Here is a 19,710-nt window from a genome sequence, read left to right as displayed (position 1 = left end):
TATTCATTGTATTTATTAGCAACTGTCAGGAATGGACTTTAAGTTGAAGTGGAGTATTTATTTGGCAACACCTTGTTAATTATCTGTTAATATTTGCTTACTTTGTGTTGTAACATGTTTCTATCTACACTAGGAGTCGGCAACCTTTACCACTCAAAGAGCCATTTTGACCCGTTTCACAAAATAAAGAAAACTAGACTCTTTTGAAATTTAAAATGAAATAACACAGCGTACAAAGTTTTTTTTTGTTTTGTGCTATGTATTAACCAGGGGTCTCAGACATGCGGCCCGCACCTTTTAATGTGAAAATGTAATATTAGTGCGGCCCGCAAGTTTTATTTGAATGCCGCTTGACAACAGCACATTTGCCAACCATCTCAATTTTTCCGGGAGGCTACCGAGTTTCAGCGCAACCATTCTCTCGAATGTCTGCTGGTTTTCACCCAAACAACAATAATGAGGGCGTGCTATGATGACAATGCGTTTAGCGCCCTCTACAACTGTAAAAAACAGGTAGCCAGCCCATTCACATGTTGTGTGAGGCTTCTGCAGACACACATAACCGACTGCAAGGCATACTTGGTCAACAGCCGTACAGGTTACACTGAGGGTTGTGATATAAACAACTTAAGCACTCTTACTAATATGCGCCACACTGTGAAACCACACCAAACAAGAATGACAAACACATTTCGGGAGAACATCCGCACTGTAACACAACAGAACAAATACCCAGAATCCCATGGAACTGAACTCTTGCGGGCTACATTATACAACCCCGCTACCACCTCTGCCATGACCCATTTAGAGATGGCACAGTCCATCTTCACCAAGGTCTTTTCCTCTGGTTTATAAGTAAAATGTCCATGAAAAGTAAACTAAAGATTCTGAATGTTTAGTTCCAGTGCCAACAAAGATGGCAATGTTGCGGTTGTCTTTTGCTTTTCACAAGAAGGTTAATATCTAGTCAACAACAGTTGGGTTGCTCTTTCTGGAGACATTCCCTCTTAGTGATTTGGAGTCGAATTGCAATTCACAAGTCAGTACCAATGGAAGAGCTAAAACCAACCAAGATGCAGGAGTTTATCCCAGCCTGAACAGCTCTATCGTTGCCCAAATTTTTATTGATAAAATCGAATATATCGCACAACTCTACGAGACACATGTTTTTCTCTTCCACTTTCTCAGGTACTCCACACCATTATTGAAGTTAAAAAATTAACTTTTCATCATTTGCGTCTTCTAAACCAGTGGTTCTCAAATGGGGGTACGCGAAGGTATGCCAAGGGGTACGTGAGATTTTAAAAAAATATTCTAAAAATACAAACAATTCAAAAATCCTTTTATAAATATATTTATTGAATAATGCTTCAAGAAAATATGAATGTAAGTTCATAAACTGTGAAAAGAAATGCAACAATGCAATATTCAGTGTTGACAGCTAGATTTTTTGTGGACATGTTCCATAAATATTGATGTTAAAGATTTATTTTTTTGTGAAGAAATGTTTAGAATGAAGTTCATGAATCCAGATGGATCTCTATTACAATCCCCAAAGAGCGCACTTTAAGTTGATGATTACTTCTATGTGTAGAAATATTTATTTATAATTGAATCACTTGTTTATTTTTCAAAAAGCTTTTAGTTATTTTTGTATCTTTTTTTCCAAAAAGTTCAAGAAAGACCACTACAAAATGAATAATATTTTGCAGTGTTATACAATTTAATAAATAAGAAACTGATTACATAGTGCTGTATTTTAATTCTTTATCTCTTTTTTTTTTTTACCAAAAATGCTTTGCTCTTATTAGGGGGTACTTGAATTAAAAAAATGTTCACAGGGGGTACATCACTGAAAAAAGGTTGAGAACAACTGTTTTAAACCAAGATACAGTATAAGTGTAGTAGCAGAGAGCTGTGGTGATATTTGAATATAGTATTTACAAGATGTTATCATGACGACAGTCTCCATAGAGAAAAGGTGTCAAGGAGAGCATCTTTCTCAGTACTCAATACTGCTTGAATTTAAATGACGTCACGGCCGGCTCATTAAATATGCGTGGTGTTCAAGCCAGTGTTTGTTCTCAATGGGTACTGGTAGCCGTTTAGCCTTTCTCAAAAAAATGCCCCATCCTTATGTTGTTTTTGGCAGTACGAAGCGTTAAAATCGCAAAAAGGATAAACATTTTTTCAGAGTTCCTCGAGAAGTAATCAAGAATGGTGGAAGAGTGTAAGATTTTACAAAACGACACAAGAAAAGTACCACGCACTCCAGTCCAAGAGAGCACAGTGGAAGAATGCACGAGTTTGCAGTTAAAGGTTTGTTTGATATACCTTCAAAGTTTAGTGTTTCCTATTCAAGTATCATCTTTATATTATTTTGTATTTCTTATGCACATTTTTGCTACGAGTGTTTTGAAAAGCACCAAGCCGGTGAGTCTAAAAGAAATCTACTGTCAACAAAACATAAGAGTGAAGTTTTTATCATCAATCAATCGATGTTTACTTATATAGCTCTAAATCACGCGTGTCTCAAAGGGCTGCACAAGCCACAACGAGATCCTCGGCTGAGGTTTTTACCGAAGGCAACAATTATAAATGAATCTTTGAGTACATACACAAATGTTGACAACCATAATTATATTTTGATAACGACGGGGAAAAACACGCTACTAGTAAATGGCGCGTGCAACAGCAACAAACATGAAGTTAAATCATGCAATGCAACCTCACCCGAGCAAAAACAAGGCATATATATCCGGGAGAGTATTGATAGCAATTTTCTTGACCCAGCCACACACAAAAAAGATGTAGAACTCCATGCTTTTTCAAGTTTCCATCTGTTTTGTCATGTAGAGTGATGTCTGGAGCACTAGGTAGTTGGATATGTCTGGGAACGCGACGAATAGATAACCCTTTCGGCATGGCATAGTGGGTAGAGCGGCCGTGCCAGAAGCCTGAGGGTTGCAGGTTCGCTCCCCGCCTATTGACATCCAAAATTGCTGCCGTTGTGTCCTTGGGCAGGACACTTCACCCTTGCCCCCGGTGGCGCTCACACTGGTGAATGAATGATAGATAGGTGGTGGTCAGAGGGGCCGTAGGCGCAAACTGGCAGCCACGCTTCCGTCAGTTTACCCCAGGGCAGCTGTGGCTACTGATGTAGCTTACCACCACCAGGTGTGAATGAATGATGGGTTACCACTTCTCTGTGAGCGCTTTGAGTATCTAATAATAGAAAAGCGCGATATAAATCTTATCCATTATAATTATTATTATAATCCTTTTATATCACTTGACAAATCATTTTAGATGATATATAGTGATCTATTCCATCGATTAACGTGACCCCGACTTAAACATGCTGAAAAATGTATTCGGGTGTTACCATTTAGTGGTCAATTGTACGGAATATGTACTGTACTGTGCAATCTACTAATAAAAGTTTCAATCAATCAATGCACAGTTAGATTTTTTTACCCATATCTGCTTTTTGCAGGAAGATCTAGGCCGCTTGTATAATCAGATAGCTTGCTTGCTGTACAACAGCAATCTTGGCTTGGTTGACCACCACAGTTTTTCACTTTCGGGAAGAAGTCAGAGGATATGAGCAATTTCTGCCTAAATATTGTTACTGCCCCCTAGTGGCTCTTTGCAGGACCGTCTGGCCTTGATCAGTCTTACTTAATCCCACACCCAAATTGGTGCGGCTCAGCGAGGCGCTTTTAGAATTCTTATTCTGCTTCCTTCTTGGTTGTGTAACAGCCTCAGCAGAGGCTTTGCCCTTTGATCCATTGACTGGTTAGCTCCAAAGGGGAGCTGGTCCAATCCCATTTCCTCCACTCGCCGCCAACAAGGCAAAAAAAATCCTCCGCCGCTGTTGTGTTCTAAGGTTGATCCGCATTAGTCGCTGCCTCGTAACCTGAATTTTTTTTTTTTTTTTCCCCCCATCTCCTCCAGCCGCAGGTCCCAGCTGGTGATGGCGCCCACCAATTGCTCTCAACGCCGCCTGCCCACCCACCGAAGACGACAAGCACCACGTTGTCTTGGTTGTCTCTTTTTCTTCTGGTTTCCTTTTCTTTGCTCCTCCATATTTGTGGCAAGGTAACGTTGAAGTCGTTTGCAGATCTACTGTACTTTATTTAGATCCGTCACATTAAAACCATGTTATAGTAATAAAAACAAAAATAATCACCTCAGCTTTTGTGTGGCGTTTGTAAACGGTGACAATGAAACATTTAGTAACGTACAGGAAATGACAACAAAAGGCACAAAAAAATACAAAAGAGAACCTGAGTGAGGATGGAAAACCTCAGCGATAAATCCAGACTAGTTGGCAAGAATAGACCCATTTGTTTCTACTCAAATGTCCATGAGGTATAAAGTCATTGACTGTGTTTACTTTCACGCTGAGTGCATTAATGAACAAATGAGGACCTTGCACTCACCCAAAATGCTTACTGTGCAACGATGGAGCCTCGCTTTGATATTTGCCATCAAGGGGAGGGACTAACTGGGTAATTATTGCAACTAAGTCCACTGTGTATAGAGTGTACTTATTCCACAAAGGCCGTGTAGTAGGGCTGGGCGATAAAACCATATCCATATATATAAATTACAATAGACACGTAATAGATATCGGTAAGAAAATGCATCGATAAAACTTTTTTTTCTTCGTGGGAAGAAAGTGGAAGTTGCGAAGCAAGGTTGGTGTCATCAATAAGGGCACTCGCTCTCTGGTAACCGAGTAATGCAGGAAGTGATCACCAATCAGGTAACAGTATCAACTATAAAATACCGTCGCATCATCTTATTGTCTTTCTGTGGATTCTTTGGCTGCAGAGAGCAAATAAATTGTGGATAAAACATGAAGTCACCTCAACAGTGGGGTAGTTTTTTGATTTTTTTTTTTTTTTTAAACGTGTTGTAGTCAGACCAATGTGGTCTGTAAATGATGCAAGGTGCTCGCCCCCACACCACCTTAGTAGCGCTCACCCTTTTAGAGTACAAAACACGCAGAAAAAGTTCCCCTATGTTTACATTTTCACACTTTGCACTTTATTGTTACACTTTATTAAAGTGGAATTTTTGTAACTTTGTAAATCGTTTATGATAATGACAGTAGATGTATTTTTTTCTTAAAATCAATTCTAACTTGTAAATAAGTCAGCCTACAATGGAGCCAATAAAGAAACATCTAAAAAGCGCCAACAATACTCCAATTACAGTTCGCGACTTTGAATATTAACCAAGTATTAATGATATTGTGATTTTAAGCACTTACGTAGACCAACTATTATAGCAGCGCCGTGATCGCGGAAGTTTATTGTAGATCATAAATCATGCTTCTCACCTGGATAGTACAAGGATGAAGACTTATTCCGACAAGTTGGGACACTTTGACAGCCAGTTAGGCAAGGATTAAGAGACATTCTTCATCTAAACAGGAATATATGAACTAGCAGTCGGCATGCTAATGGCAGCAGACATTGTACAGTAAGTGATGTTTTTTGTTTGTTGGCTTTTGTGAAGTCTGCACTGAGCAATAATCAGTGATGTCGGAAAAAAGTGAACATTGGGATGTGTTTTGGAAATGCACCGCGTATGCTTAAATTGATGAAAATACTTATTACCATCCATCCATCCATTTTCTACCGCTTGACTGTTACTACATCACATATATACTTACATCATGTATATAAAACCGTAATGCAGGGGTGTCAAAGTCATTTTAGATGAGGAGCCACATGGAGAAAAATCTACTCCCAAGTGGGCTGGACTGGTAAAATCACGGCATGGTGACTTAAAAACAAAGACAACTTCAGATTGTTTTCTTTGTTTAAAAATAGAACAAACAGATTCTGAAAATGTACAAATTATAATGTTGATTATGTTTACACTTACATGTTGTGGTTAATAGTATTCTATCTTTATTTGTTGTTATTTATACTTTCTGAATAAATTGTGTGATAATGTTCATCTGTCAACTCATTGGTGTTCATTTTCAATCTATCAAGATGACAAAATTATATCAAAATCAAATTGCAGGATGTTTTTTTATGTAGTTTGCTCATTTTCCTCGACTGGTGCACTAACGTGGTTTATTTAATTTTTTTACATATGTAGCATAATCTGCAAATATACAAAGAATTGCTATTACATCTAGAGGACACATTTAGAACAGCAGTTTTCTTTCATTCAAACATTTTGGTTAATTTTTATGCTTAGCATTCTCTTCCCGCGGGCCGGATAAAACCTGTTCACGGGCCTGATCCGGCCCGCAGGCCGTAAGTTAGACACCCCTGCCTTAATTTAAGTGTTAAGATGCTTTTTAAGGGGCTCTTTAAATAGTGACTCTAATAGGCTCCATTGTAAGCAGACTTGATCGCATATGTTTACTAGTTAGAATGCATAAAAGAAAGAAAATCCTATTTGTTTTTTTGTCTTGCATAAGGATTGTGACGGATAGACAACGTTATAAAAAAGTTGCGGCATTTTTTTACATATTCCTTATTTTTGCACCTTGGTTTTAGGAGGTTATTGTTAAGAAGTGTTCAGTGTAAAAATAGTTTTTCATGCTTGTGTTGACATATCCTTTCTAGCAGGAAGTTACATTTAAAATAGAAATATTTACATTTTATTTATACCTCCTGATCCTTAATTTTGATAGGTCATAAAAAATATCAATTATTGAGTGATAGCATGATTCGGTTTTACAGCCGTATCGCCCAGCCCTACTGTTTAGATTGTTTGGTCCACTGATGTGATCCACAATGTGACGTGATTTCCTGTTTCCATAGAAGTCTCTCATGAGGGATGGCAAGGCCGCAGCACCCAGGAGCGTGCAGTTAGAGGCGGGAGTCGCATGACAACGGCCTGAACGCCACCTCCGTGTTCTCCTCCATGATGATGTCAAAGCGACACATCAGCGGCCTAAAGGAAAACCCGAAACGTGAGCTTCACATTTGGCCGCCTTTCACAATAAAAGCGTGACGCCGTGCCGCCCTCCGCTGACCTTTCCGGGTGCTCCAGCGGCGTCAGACGTATCCGCAGCAGTCTGATTTTGTAGCGCGGGCCGATCACGTTGCCGGTGTTGATGCGCAGGGAGATCTTGTGCACGTGCGGCAGGTCCTCGTCGAACTGGGCCAGGAGACGCGTGGACGTGTACTGCTCGAAGCGCAGGAGCTGACTGGCGAGGGAGGAGGGATGTCAGTTAAAAGTGTCAGCACTTCTGTTAGGATGGCAACATTTACGTAATGTTCCTTAAGTCTTTTTATGCAAACCCAAAACATTTTTTCCAAACAAAAGTTTGAGGTGCAGTGTTTTATTTTGTTTGGTTGCAGATCTTTTTATACTATGACTCCACTTCAATCCTGTATGTTATGTTAGAAGCCTTTCTTTTGGTCGGAGGATGGCGTGACTGCTGACTACTTCCGCACTCAACACATTTGGAGGGAAAATGTACATACTGACCAATGAAAAGGCTTCTAACATATTCAGACGAGGCCCCACCCACAACGTTGAATTTGTTGTTGGAACAAAAAAGGGATTTGCAACCCAAACAAAAATGATTTGCAACAAAAAGTGATTTGTGAGAAAAACGATTTTGTAAACAAAAAGCTCAATATGCAACCAAATAAAGTTTTATAATCATAAATATCATTTCAATAAACCATTTGCAACCCAAATTAGATTTTTAACCCGGAAAATATTTTCAGCTCAAAACGATTTGCTGCCAAAGAAATGGGCAACTAAATAAACAGTTGCAACCATAAAAAAAAAAAAACAATTCGCCACCAAAAAAGGTTTTTAACTAAAGTTATTGATAACCAAAAATGATCCATAATCAAAAAAGACTTGCAACTCAAACGATTTGCTATCAAAAAATCAATTTGCAACCAAAAACAATTTGTAACAAAAAACACAGATTTGCAACCATAAAAAAAACATTTGTAAACCTAACATTTTGAAAACAAAAAACGATTTTCAGCCAAAAACGAATAGCCACCATAAAAAATAAGTAGAGTGAACAATTTTCAACCAAAATTAAAATGTTAACCAACATTAAAACATTTTCTAACGAAAAATATATATATTTTTAACCAAGAAGCGATTTGTAACCAATAGAAAGATTTGCAACTAAAAATTTAATTCCAATCAAATGATTTGCAAACCCAAAAATATTTGTAACCAAATAATTTATTTGTAACAATAAAAACTAGTAGCCCAAAAAAATAAAAAATACATATATATGTGTGTGCATATATGTATATATGCATGTATGTATTTATGCAAATGTATGTGTGTGTTTATGTGTATATATATATATATATATATATATTTGGGCGGCATGGCGTAGTGGGTAGAGCGGCCTTGCCAGAAACCTGAGGGTTGCAGGTTGGCTTCCCACCTATTGACATCCAAATCGCTGCCGTAGTGTCCTTGGGCAGGACACTTCACCCTTGCCCCCGGTGCCGCTCACACTGGAGAATGAATGATGAATGAATGATTGGTGGTGGTCGGAGGGGCCGTAGGCACAAACTGGCAGCCACGCTTCCGTCAGTCTACCCCAGGGCAGCTGTGGCTACAGATGTAGCTTACCACCACCAGGTGTGAATGAATGATGGGTTACAACTTCTCTGTGAGCGCTTTGAGTATCCAACAATAGAAAAGCGCGATATAAATTTTATCCATTATTATTATTATTATGTATATATATATATATATATGTGTGTATATATATTGTTTGTGTGTGTGTGTATGTACATATATATATATGTATATATTTATATATATAAACTATTTAAAAAATAAACCCCGTTTCCATATGAGTTGGGAAATTGTGTTAGATGTAAATATAAACAGAATACAATGATTTGCAAATCATTTTCAAGCCATATTCAGTTGAATATGCTACAAAGACAACATATTTTATGTTCAAACTGATAAACTATTTTTTTTTGTGCAAATAATCATTAACTGTGGAATTTGATGCCAGCAATACGCGACAAAAAAGTTGGGAAAGGTGGCAATAAATACTGATAAAGTTGAGGAATGCTCATCAAAAACTTATTTGGAACATCCCACAGGTGTGCAGGCTAATTGGGAACAGGTGGGTGCCATGATTGGGTATAAAAACAGCTTCCCAAAAAATGCTCAGTCTTTCACAAGAAAGACTGACCCCTTTGTCCACAACTGCGTGAGCAAATAGTCAAATGTTTCTCAAAGTGCAATTGCAAGAAATGTAGGGATTTCAACATCTCCAGACTCTGCTATCCAGCTAGCAACGCACTCAGTCTACCGTGGAGACCAGACAAAGGCTTCAAGAAAGGCGAGAGGCGGCAGCGTCTGTGTTTACGTGAGTAACCGCTGGTGCTCGGATGTACAGTTGGTTGAAAGACACTGCTCGGAGTTTTTGATGGTGAAATATAGACCTTTTTAACCTGCCAAAGGAGTACAGTGTAGTGTTTCTACTGTCTGTTTACATCTCGCCACGGGTGGATTCCACTACAACGCTAAAACTGCTGCATGACATCATCAGTAAACAAGAGACCGCACACCCCGATGCTGCGTTCACGGTAGCTGGGGATTTTAACCACCGCAACCTAAAGAGTGTCCTCCCGAAATGCCATCAATATGTGAACTTTCTTACGAGGGAAAAAAACTCTCTGGACCAAGTATACTGCAATGTGAGGGAAGCCTACAAGGCTGTACCCAGACCACACTTTGGACTATCTGATCACACCTCAGCTTTTCTATATCCAGCGTACAAGCAAGCCCCCCAGTGAGAAAAACTGTTCAAGTGTGGAATGAAGACACTGAACTAGTGGTTCAGGACTGCTTTGGGAGTACAGACTGTGGGACATGTTCAAAACTGCTGCTCAGAGGGATGACGGTACTGTGGACATAGTGGAATATGCTCCCAGTGTCACTGGCTACATCAGCACATGTGTGGAAAACGTTAAGAGAAAAGGTGATGTAACACAGTGGTGAACATGCCCTTTCCCAACTACTTTGGCACGTGTTGCAGCCATGAAATTCTAAGTTAAATATTAATTGCAAAAAAAAATAAAGTTTGAGTTTGAACATCAAATATGTTGTCTTTGTAGTGCATTCAACTGAATATGGGTTGAAAAGGATTTGCAAATCATTGTATTCCGTTTATATTTACATCTAACAATTTCCCAACTCATGGAAACCGGATTTGTATGTGTGTGTGTGTATATGTGTATATATATATATATATATATATATATATATATATATATATATATATATATATATATATATATATATATATAGTATTTCCTTGAATTGCCGCCCTGGCGCTAATTAATTTAAAACCTCTTCTCACTCCGTCACTTACCAAAGGCATGCAGTTAAATCCTACTGAATAGCTCTTAATCTTCTTCCCTTTATGCGATTTCAAATTGCTGGTATTGAAAACGGCCTCCTCCATTTTGAAAATGATGACAGGGAAAATGTGTCCCTCGTGACATCACAAGTTTGACCAGGCGGTAATTCAAGGCAGGCTCATACTATATGCCCTGCGGCAATTCAAGAAAATACGGTATATGTATGTGTGTGTATATATATTTAATATACAGTGGGGCAAAAAAGTATTTAGTCAGCCACCGATTGTGCAAGTTCTCCCACTTAAAATGATGACAGAGGTCTGTAATTTTCATCATAGGTACACTTCAACTGTGAGGGACAGAATGTGAAAAAAAAATCCAGGAATTCACATTGTCACAATTTATTTGTAAATTATGGTGGAAAATAAGTATTTGGTCAACCATTCAAAGCTCTCACTGATGGAAGGAGGTTTTGGCTCAAAATCTCACGATACATGGGCCCATTCATTCTTTCCTTAACACGGATCAATCGTCCGGTCCCAAAAAGTTCTGTTTTGGTTTCATCTGACCACATGACATTCTCCCAATCCTCTGCTGTATCATCCATGTATCCATTCTGGTATAGATAGATAGTACTTTATTGATTCCTTCAGGAGAGTTCCTTCAGGAAAATTAAAATTCCAGCAGCAGTGTACAGAGTTGAGATCAATTTAAAAAAAAAGTAAAAAGTAAATAATGGGGGTTTAAAAGGAAACAAAATAGAGAAATATTACAAAAAGAATAAAAACAATGGGAATAACAATATAACAGTAAAATAAGAATATAACAAGAGAAAGTAGGCAGTAGTGACCATGTTATGAAAAACTCAACTATAAACTCAATTATAAACTCAACTCGTCGTGTTTGGAGGAAGAAGAATACTGAGTTGCATTCCAAGAACACCACACCTACTGTGAAGCATGGGGGTGGAAACATCATGCTTTGGGGTTGTTTTTCTGCTAAGGAGACAGGACGATTGATCCGTGTTAAGGAAAGAATGAATGGGGCCATGTATCCTGAGATTTTGAATGGTTGACCAAATACTTATTTTCCACCATAATTTACAAATAAATTCTTTAAAATTCCTACAATGTGAATTCCTGGATTTTTTTTTCACATTCTGTCTCTCACAGTTGAAGTGTACCTATGATGAAAATTACAGACCTCTGTCATCATTTTAAGTGGGAGAACTTGCACAAACGGTGGCTGACTAAATACTTTTTTGCCTAACTATATATATATATTTGAAACCCTGAAAAAAAAAATTTTCAACCCAAACTTTTTTTTAAAATGTCATTTCAAATCCATTTTCTTTATAAATATTTTTGGGAGTTGAAAGTACATTTTTTGTCTGGTTGCATAAAAAGACACAATTCTCTTCATATTTAACTGGCATACAGTCATTAGTCCTGGGGAGAAGAAGGAAATGGAGATTATTCCAAAACGGAAACTTACTGGTCTATCCGGGCCTCTGAGAAGGTCCTGCCGCTGTGGAGGCGGATGTACACCACCCCCCAACGGAGGTACTGGTTCCATGTCACCATGTCCACCCTGTAGTTGAGCTCTGGCACACATGTAGAACACAAACTATATTTAACAAAACACTTTAATATGAGTTCTCGTGGAGGTCATGTGACTCACTCCTATAGGGAAGGGTGGCCGTGGTGCTGAAGAAGACTTTGGTCTGCCCCAAACGCAGGAGGCTTTCTCGCCATTGGCTGATGTCGTAACCTGAGCGATTGGATCAACCCATAAGGTACCGAACTAAGCATTCTTTAAGTTCCCTTCGGGGATTAATAAAGTACTTCTAATTCTGATTGTGATTCTACTTGCGGTCCAGGCCTCACCGAGCTGGGGGCAGGGGGCGGGCCTAAAGGCCTCGCACTGCATGCACCGCCCGTCCAGGAAGTCGGCGTAGGACGAGCACGGGTAGGCGGTCAGGCTGCAGGTGTGGTTGAGTGCGCACAGGTACAACAACATAGAACGCTGGTGGTCGCACACGAAGTAAGACTTTCCTGTCGGGTGGAGAAGAAGGTTCACGCTTCTGTCAACACCTAATAAGAACTAGGGTGCCAGTGTTTACCTGCAAATATGGTTTTGGGGCATCCTGGTTGATCCGCGCCACCGTTAGCATAGAAGTCGATGTGACCGTGAGCGCCTCTTAGGCCGAATGCTGCGTTACACAAATTAGAGAGTGTGTTTAAATAAATAACCACACTGAACAGTGTTTTCTTTGTAGGGGTGTCTGATCCGCATACTATTCTATTCTCCCAAATTTCTCCCGATTTCCACCCGGACAACAATATTGGGAGTGTGCTTTAAAGGCACTGCTTTTAGCATCCTCTACAACCTGTCGTCACGTCTGCTTTTCCTCCATACAAAAAGCGTACCGGCCCGTTCACATATGTGCGGCTTTTACACACAAGTAAATAAAAGGTATACCATACAGGTCACACTGAGGGTGGCCGTATAAACAACTTTAACACTGTTACAAATATGCGCCACACTGTGAAGCCACACCAAACAAGAATGACAAATTTATTTTGGGAGAACATGCGCACCGCAACACAACATAAACAGGACGAATACCCATGCTCCCTTGCAGCACTAACTTTTCTTACGCTACAACATACACCCCCACTACAAGCCCCAACCTCAAACCCTCCTCCCCCGTCTCCTGAATTCGTAGGTCTCGAGGTTGGCAAGTATGCTGATCCGATATCAGCAAAAAAGCTTGTATCGAATGATATCACTTGCATGTAAAATATCAGAATCAGCTTTATTGTGTTTACGCAGGGTAATAAGATTGAGGCCATTCCATACAGTGTGATGTGTGCATGCAAGAAAACAATGTGTACATATTAAAAAATATAGAAGTGCAAAGAAAGGCGTGGAAGAGAACAGTGTACACTATATATATATATATATATATATATATATATATATATAGTGAACAGTGTACATGCACATATTTCATGATTAAATTATTTCATGTTTTATCAATTTATGATTTCCTTAATTATTAGGTTATCATCATTATACATTTATTTTACGATTGAATTCTAACTTTTAGGTAAAAATTTGACAATATAATTATGTATTTCATAATTTTCATGAACCATTTAATTCATAATTTAATTATTTTTTTCACTACTTATTTTGATGAACCACATATTTCACGATTGAATTATTTCACGTTTTATTATTTTATGATTTAATTAATTATTCTGTTAATTATTTTCATGAAACTTAATTTATGATTGAATTATTGTCTATTTTAAGTAATTCTTGAATATAATTATATATTAAATTATTTTCATGAATCATTTATTCTTGATTCAATAATTGCTTTCCCTAATTATTTATTTTGATGAGCCACATGTTTTGAGATGAAATTATTTATTATTTTATGATTTAATTATTAGATTAATTGGATGGATTTTCATGTAACATTATATATATATATATATATATATATATATATATATATATATATATATATATATATATATATACACACACGATACAAGCAGTCCTTCAGCGTATTTATTTGTACAAAGCAAGTTAACATCTCAATTTCCTCCATTAGTTTTAGTCAAGTCATTTACAAAAGGTGACGATAGAAGGGTATAGGCTACTTGCAGCTACACAACAGCTAAGCACACAATAAAACACGAGCTAGACATACGTATTAAATGTCCTCTATGGAACAGTATTGCAGGACATTTGTCAATATAAACAAGTATCAAATATTATTGTTGCATATTACTCACACACACACAAAGTCTCCAAGGCAGAAGTGTATTAGAAAGTATCCAGTAACAAATGTGTCCGCATCATTCAACTTCAAAAGCATAAATCTGGCTTATGCTTTTCATACCTACCATTTTTATTATAAGTATTAATAGTCTAAAAAAAAAGTAAATACATTCTTTTTTACAACATTCCACAGGACAAAATAAAATGACGCTCTAGGATTTGTGCTGATATCGTATCAGATTAATATCGGTATTGGTCAATAGCCAATATACCGTATCAGAAGAGAAAGATGGGAGCACCCCTCGCTGTGTTTGATTAACATGTACGTTGACAACTCACAGTTCATGTCGGTGTGCAGCACGTCAACAAACATGGCGTCCGAGGGGTCCAGCCTGTCGTCGGGGGTGGCGCTGTTGAAGAGGGGCCCCGCCGGGTCCAAACCTGGACCACAAACACAGATAATCCTACAGTGTTGGGCAAGTTATTTCCAAAATACAATCCATCCATCCATTCCCTACCGCTTGTCTCTTACGGGGTCACGGGGGGAGAGTAGTACATTTTGACATGACAACAATGCAAACTATTCCATCATTCTAACGTTTGTTAAGTGAGTTTAAAGGGTCAGAATGAAATAAATACATCTTTAAATAATTACTTAAATGGGTCACTCATTGATTAGAATTGTAATGAAATAATTAAATGTGCCATTAATTTATTTTTAAGTGATTTATTTCATTATGTAAATAATTACATCCAAATATGATAGATGATTTCATAATTCATTTTACGATTTAATGATAAATTTAATGAACTGTTTTCATGAACCATGTATTTCACGATATTATTTCATGTTTTATAATTTCATGATTTAATTGTTAATTATTTTCATGAAGCATTTATTTTACGATTGAATTATTTTATCTTTTAAGTGATTGACAATATAGTTATATATTAAGTATTTTCATGAACCATTTAACTCATGATTTAATTTGTTTTCACTCTTTTGATGAACCACATATTTCACCATTAAATGATTTAATGTTTTTTATGATTTAATTAATTATTAGTCGAATTATTTTCATAAACCACATATTTCATGATTAAATTATTTCATGTTTTATTAATTTATGATTTCCTTAATTATTAGGTTATTATCATTATACATTTATTTTACTATTGAATTCTAACTTTTAGGTAAAAATTTGACAATATAATTATGTATTTCATAATTTTCATGAACCATTTAATTCATAATTTAATTATTTTTTTCACTATTTTGATGAACCACATATTTCACGATTGAATTATTTCACGTTTTATTATTTTATGATTTAATTAATTATTCTGTTAATTATTTTCATGAAACTTAATTTATGATTAATTGTATATTTTAAGTAATTCTTTAATATAATTATATATTAAATTATTTTCATGAATCATTTATTCTTGATTCAATAATTGCTTTCCCTAATTATTTATTTTGATGAGCCACATGTTTTGAGATGAAATTATTTATTATTTTATGATTTAATTATTAGATTCATTATTTTCATTTATTTTACGATCGATTTATTTAATCTTTTAAGTAATTATTTGACAATATAATATTAAATTATTTTCATGAACCATTTAATTCATGATTTAATAATGTTTTTCACTAAAAGATGAACCACATATTTCACCATTAAATTATTTAATGTTTTATTATGTTATTTAATTGTTAATTATTTTCATGAAACATTTATTTTACGATTGTATTTCCATGGCCCCAAAGGGAATAAGCAGTAGAAAAATGGATGGATGGATGGATGTATTATTCAATCTTTTAAGTAATTCTTTGACTATATATATTTAATATTTATAAAAAAATTATATATTATAATATATATTATAATTTATAATTATATATTATTTTCATGAACCATTTAATTCATGATTTAATTATTAAAGATTGATTTAATTGGCTTCATTATTTCACTATTTAATTATTAGTTTAATTATTTTCATGAAACATTAATTTTGTATTTAATTATTTTGTGTTTTAAGTAATTCTTTGACAATATATATATTTAATATTTATAAAAAATTGTCTTGTCTATCTGTGTTGGCCCTGCGATAAGGTGGCGACTTGTCCAGGGTGTACGCCGACTTCTGCCCGATTGTAGCTGAGATAGTTTCCAGCCCGCCCGCGACCCCGAAGGGAATAAGCGGTAAAAAAATGGATGGGTGGATAGATTATTTTCATGAAACATGGATTTTTTTATTTAATTATTTTATGTTTTAAGTAATTCTTTGACAATATATATATTTAATATTTATAAAAAATTGTCTTGTCTATCTGTCTTGGCCCTGCGATTAGGTGGCGACTTGTCCAGGGTGTATGCTGCCTTACGTCCGATTGTAGCTGAGATAACTTCCAGCACCCCCCGCGACCCCGAAGGGAATAAGCGGTAGAAAATGGATGGATGTATTTTTTTTAATTTAATTATTTTATGTTTTAAGTAATTATTTGACAATATATATATTTAATATTCATAAAAAATTGTCTGTCTTTCTGTGTTGGCCCTGCGATAAGGTTGCGATTTTCCAGGGTCTACCCCGCCTTCTGCCAAAATGCATCTGAGAGGCTCCAGCACCCCCCGCAACCCCAAAAGAGACAAGCGGTAGAAAATGGATGGAAGGATTACAAAAATCCAAAAATAAAATGGACCTGTGGCAAGCTATCGACAATAAAACAGGAAGCACAGCTGCAGGAGTAATACTGATTTTTTTTACACTCCACTGATCAGGTGAATTATTTCTGGTCAATTTCGTCGTCTTCTTTTTTTTTATTTTTTATTTTTTACCTGTTATGCGTCCAATCTTTCCCTTCAGGTTGGCGCCAACATAGCCGGCCAGGTGAGCCCCCAAACTGACCCCGATGAGGTGAAGTGAGCTCAGCGAGGCTCCTTCCTCCTGCGGACACATTTCGCCTTTACTCCTACGAGCTCCCCCTCTCTGACAAGTCAGCACGCACCTGCATGTTGCTGATGAACCCCGTCAGGTTGGAGGCCGCGTCACTGGTGTAAGCCACGGCGGCGATGTAGTTGAGGTTGGCGGCCCCCCGGTTCCAGTCCACCACGATCACGTTCATGTCCTCCTGCTCTGTCAGCAGCCGCACCAGGCGGTCGATCCAGATGGGCGGCGCCCCGGTGGGACGGTAGCCGTGGATGACGAAGGCGGTGGGGCGAGAGAGGTTGAAGAGCGGCTGCGAGGGGAAGAGGTGGTGGTGGAGCTCGCGGCCGCAGCCCAGGTTGGAGCGCGTGTAGAGGAGCAGGCGCACGTACAAGCTGGTGCCCATCAAGCAGTGGGACAGGTTCAGGTCGGTGAAGTTGTCGCACGGGTCGCCCGCGTCTTCCCAGCCTAGGCCAGGAATTTCAAGAAAAATTCTAAAACAAATAGTCTTGATGTTTTACCCCTTTTATACCGAACACATCTAAGAGTAGACACTATGGCAGAAAAATCACATACTCAAAGCTAATTGTCAAATTACTGTTTTGATTCATTATATCCATCCATCCATTTTCTACCGCTTATTCCCTTTCAGGGTCGCGGGGGGCGCTGGCGCCTATCTCAGCTACAATCGGGCGGAAGGCAGGGTACACCCTGGACAAGTCGACACCTCATCGCGGGGCCGGAAAAAAAAATAAAAAATAGAAAAAACACAAAATATGCAATATTTTCACCCAATAAATTTTTATTTTTTTTAGGTGGAATATTTGAGATTGTATAATAATTGGAGCCTTCATTTTGGATTTTGATTCATTATTATTTTTTGAGCAATGACACTTAAAAACAAATTGGGGATCCAAAAGTGTCCTACTCATTAAAGTGTTAAAAAATAAATTACCGTATTTCCTTGAATTGCGGCAGGGTCAAACTCGCCTCGCAAAATAATTAGCGCATGCTTAGTATTACCGCCTGGTCAAACTCGAGACACTTCCCCTGCCATCATTTTCAATATCACTCATCATAATATAATCACAGAAAGAAACTCATTCAGAGGCTTCCTTATTGCTGTCTGTTCTGGGTATTTGTTCTGTTGTGTTACGGTGCGGATGTTCTCCTGAAATGTCTTTGTCATTCTTGTTTGGTGTGGGTTCGCAGTGTGGCGCATATTTGTAACAGTGTTAGTTGTTTATACGGCCACCCTCAGTGTGACCTGTATGGCTGTTGACCAAGTATGCCTTGCATTCACTTATGTGTGTGAAAAGCCGTAGGTATTATGTGACTGGGCCGGCACGCAAAGGCAGTGCCTTTAATCAATCAATCAATGTTTATTTATATAGCCCTAAATCACGTGTCTCAAAGGGCTGCACAAGCCACAACGACATCCGCAGTGTAGCGCCCACATTAAGGTTTATTGACGCTCTCTACCTCTCCCTATGTCCGTGTACCACTCCGTACAGCAATATTTTAAAAAGTCATACATTTTACTTTTTGAAACAGATACCGATAATTTCCGATATTACATTTTAAAGCATTTATCGGCCGAAAATATCGGCATCCCGATATCATCGGACATCTCTATTAATATATTAAAAAAATACTAGTTAGGGCGTCACCCGTCTGAAAATGTACTTTCGGAATAACTTAAAAACTGTAGAATGGCACAAACAGAAGCAAATTTGGGAAGATTTGAACAATTTTTGGGGGGGCCAAATAATATTGAGAAATTCCTGCGGGGACTGAATAATACTGAATTTATTTAAACTTGTTGTCCTCCACATGTGGATCCGCTAACGAAGGAACAAAAAGGCAAAGTTCCAGTCCAAAGTGCGTTGAGTGGGACACAGGAGGACCTGGGTTACGACACTGCCCTCAATCGGATCAGCCTGCTATAAAAAACCCCGCATCCCGTCTCCTCGGACACCGCCCTCAACCTGAGTGGTGATTACCGCTGTCAATCAACTCCGGAGGGCGGGACACTATTAATCGTGACGTCATTGTGATAATATCTTGCCTGTTTTTAGCGAGGATGAGGAGTTTAAAGGTGTAATCTTGGCGTGTCTTACCTTGGCCGAGCGCCAGGAGGACCAGCAGACCCAAGTGTCTGCAGGACGGCATCCTTCAGAGTCTCCAGGGGAGTGACTGCGAGCGGCGCCGGGGAGGAGGCAAGGCAGGATCCTTGTGGGAGGAGCTAACTTGGGAAGTCCCAGTGGAAGGCGGCCACATTTTGCACCCCGAGGCCCAGCACGGCCCTGGTGGTAGATGTGGGTATGACACGCCAGGGTTTTGTGGCTTGAGGGGCCACAAAAGTGCCAAACTGGAGTCCTGATAGGGAAGTAGGACTCGGGAGAACCCGCCTGGTGGTCCTGATTAGTGGCTGAGAGGGTTATTAATAGCTTCCAAACGCGGCCTCGCCCTCTGGAACCGGCGGTGACACATGTAATTTAGCCCGCCGCCTGCTGAGATTTCATCAAAGCGTTTGCACGCTCGGCACCGGGAAGTCAACAGTCTTCAGTTCTTCCTGACGATTGGCGAGTTTGTGCAAAAAAAAGTCACAGTGAAAGGTCACAAT

The 19,710-nt window shown here is 38.2% G+C and overlaps 2 protein-coding genes and 1 long non-coding RNA gene across 8 annotated transcripts in view; 2 read left to right on the top strand and 1 right to left on the bottom strand.

Moving 5' to 3' along the window:
- Positions 1-4,191, top strand: part of zgc:112982 (uncharacterized protein LOC503771 homolog) — a 21,156-nt gene extending 16,965 nt beyond the window's left edge. For 4 of the 6 annotated variants that reach the window (XM_061921344.1, XM_061921342.1, XM_061921341.1 and 1 more), the window contains exon 10: positions 3,958-4,191. In XM_061921344.1, coding sequence (XP_061777328.1) covers positions 3,958-3,977 — 20 coding nt within the window. In that variant the 3' untranslated portion in view covers positions 3,978-4,191. Of the gene's footprint in view, positions 1-2,194; positions 2,320-3,957 lie in introns of all 6 variants that reach the window. The other 2 variants (XR_009809766.1, XM_061921343.1) reach the window with 2 other exon arrangements.
- lipib (lipase, member Ib) lies at positions 4,117-19,710 on the bottom strand. The gene is made up of 10 exons (XM_061921351.1): positions 19,205-19,710; positions 17,167-17,552; positions 16,997-17,105; positions 14,490-14,591; positions 12,475-12,564; positions 12,239-12,406; positions 12,033-12,122; positions 11,847-11,955; positions 7,013-7,186; positions 4,117-6,930 (listed from the first exon to the last, which is right to left on the bottom strand). Exons 1-10 carry the CDS (start codon positions 19,254-19,256, stop codon positions 6,846-6,848), a joined length of 1,365 nt encoding a protein of 454 aa, XP_061777335.1. The 5' UTR covers positions 19,257-19,710; the 3' UTR covers positions 4,117-6,845.
- Positions 16,174-18,313, top strand: LOC133569167 (uncharacterized). The gene is made up of 4 exons (XR_009809767.1): positions 16,174-16,360; positions 16,510-16,600; positions 16,726-16,939; positions 17,025-18,313. It is a non-coding gene; the product is annotated as an uncharacterized LOC133569167 (long non-coding RNA).

This window comes from Nerophis ophidion, linkage group LG15 (genome assembly GCF_033978795.1).
Source record: "Nerophis ophidion isolate RoL-2023_Sa linkage group LG15, RoL_Noph_v1.0, whole genome shotgun sequence".
Lineage (NCBI taxonomy): Eukaryota > Metazoa > Chordata > Actinopteri > Syngnathiformes > Syngnathidae > Nerophis > Nerophis ophidion.
This window is presented reverse-complemented; position numbering and strand designations above follow the sequence as displayed.

Bases quoted from the DNA above. Each gene is read 5' to 3' on its own strand.
- lipib (XM_061921351.1), bottom strand. From the start codon at position 19,256: ATGCCGTCCTGCAGACACTTGGGTCTGCTGGTCCTCCTGGCGCTCGGC. The intron at 17,553-19,204 runs GTAAGACACGCC...TTCCTGGCCTAG, and splicing joins CCTCCTGGCGCTCGGCCAAG to GCTGGGAAGACGCGGGCGAC. The intron at 7,187-11,846 runs GTAAGTTTCCGT...CTCCCTCGCCAG, and splicing joins TCAGAGGCCCGGATAGACCA to TCAGCTCCTGCGCTTCGAGC.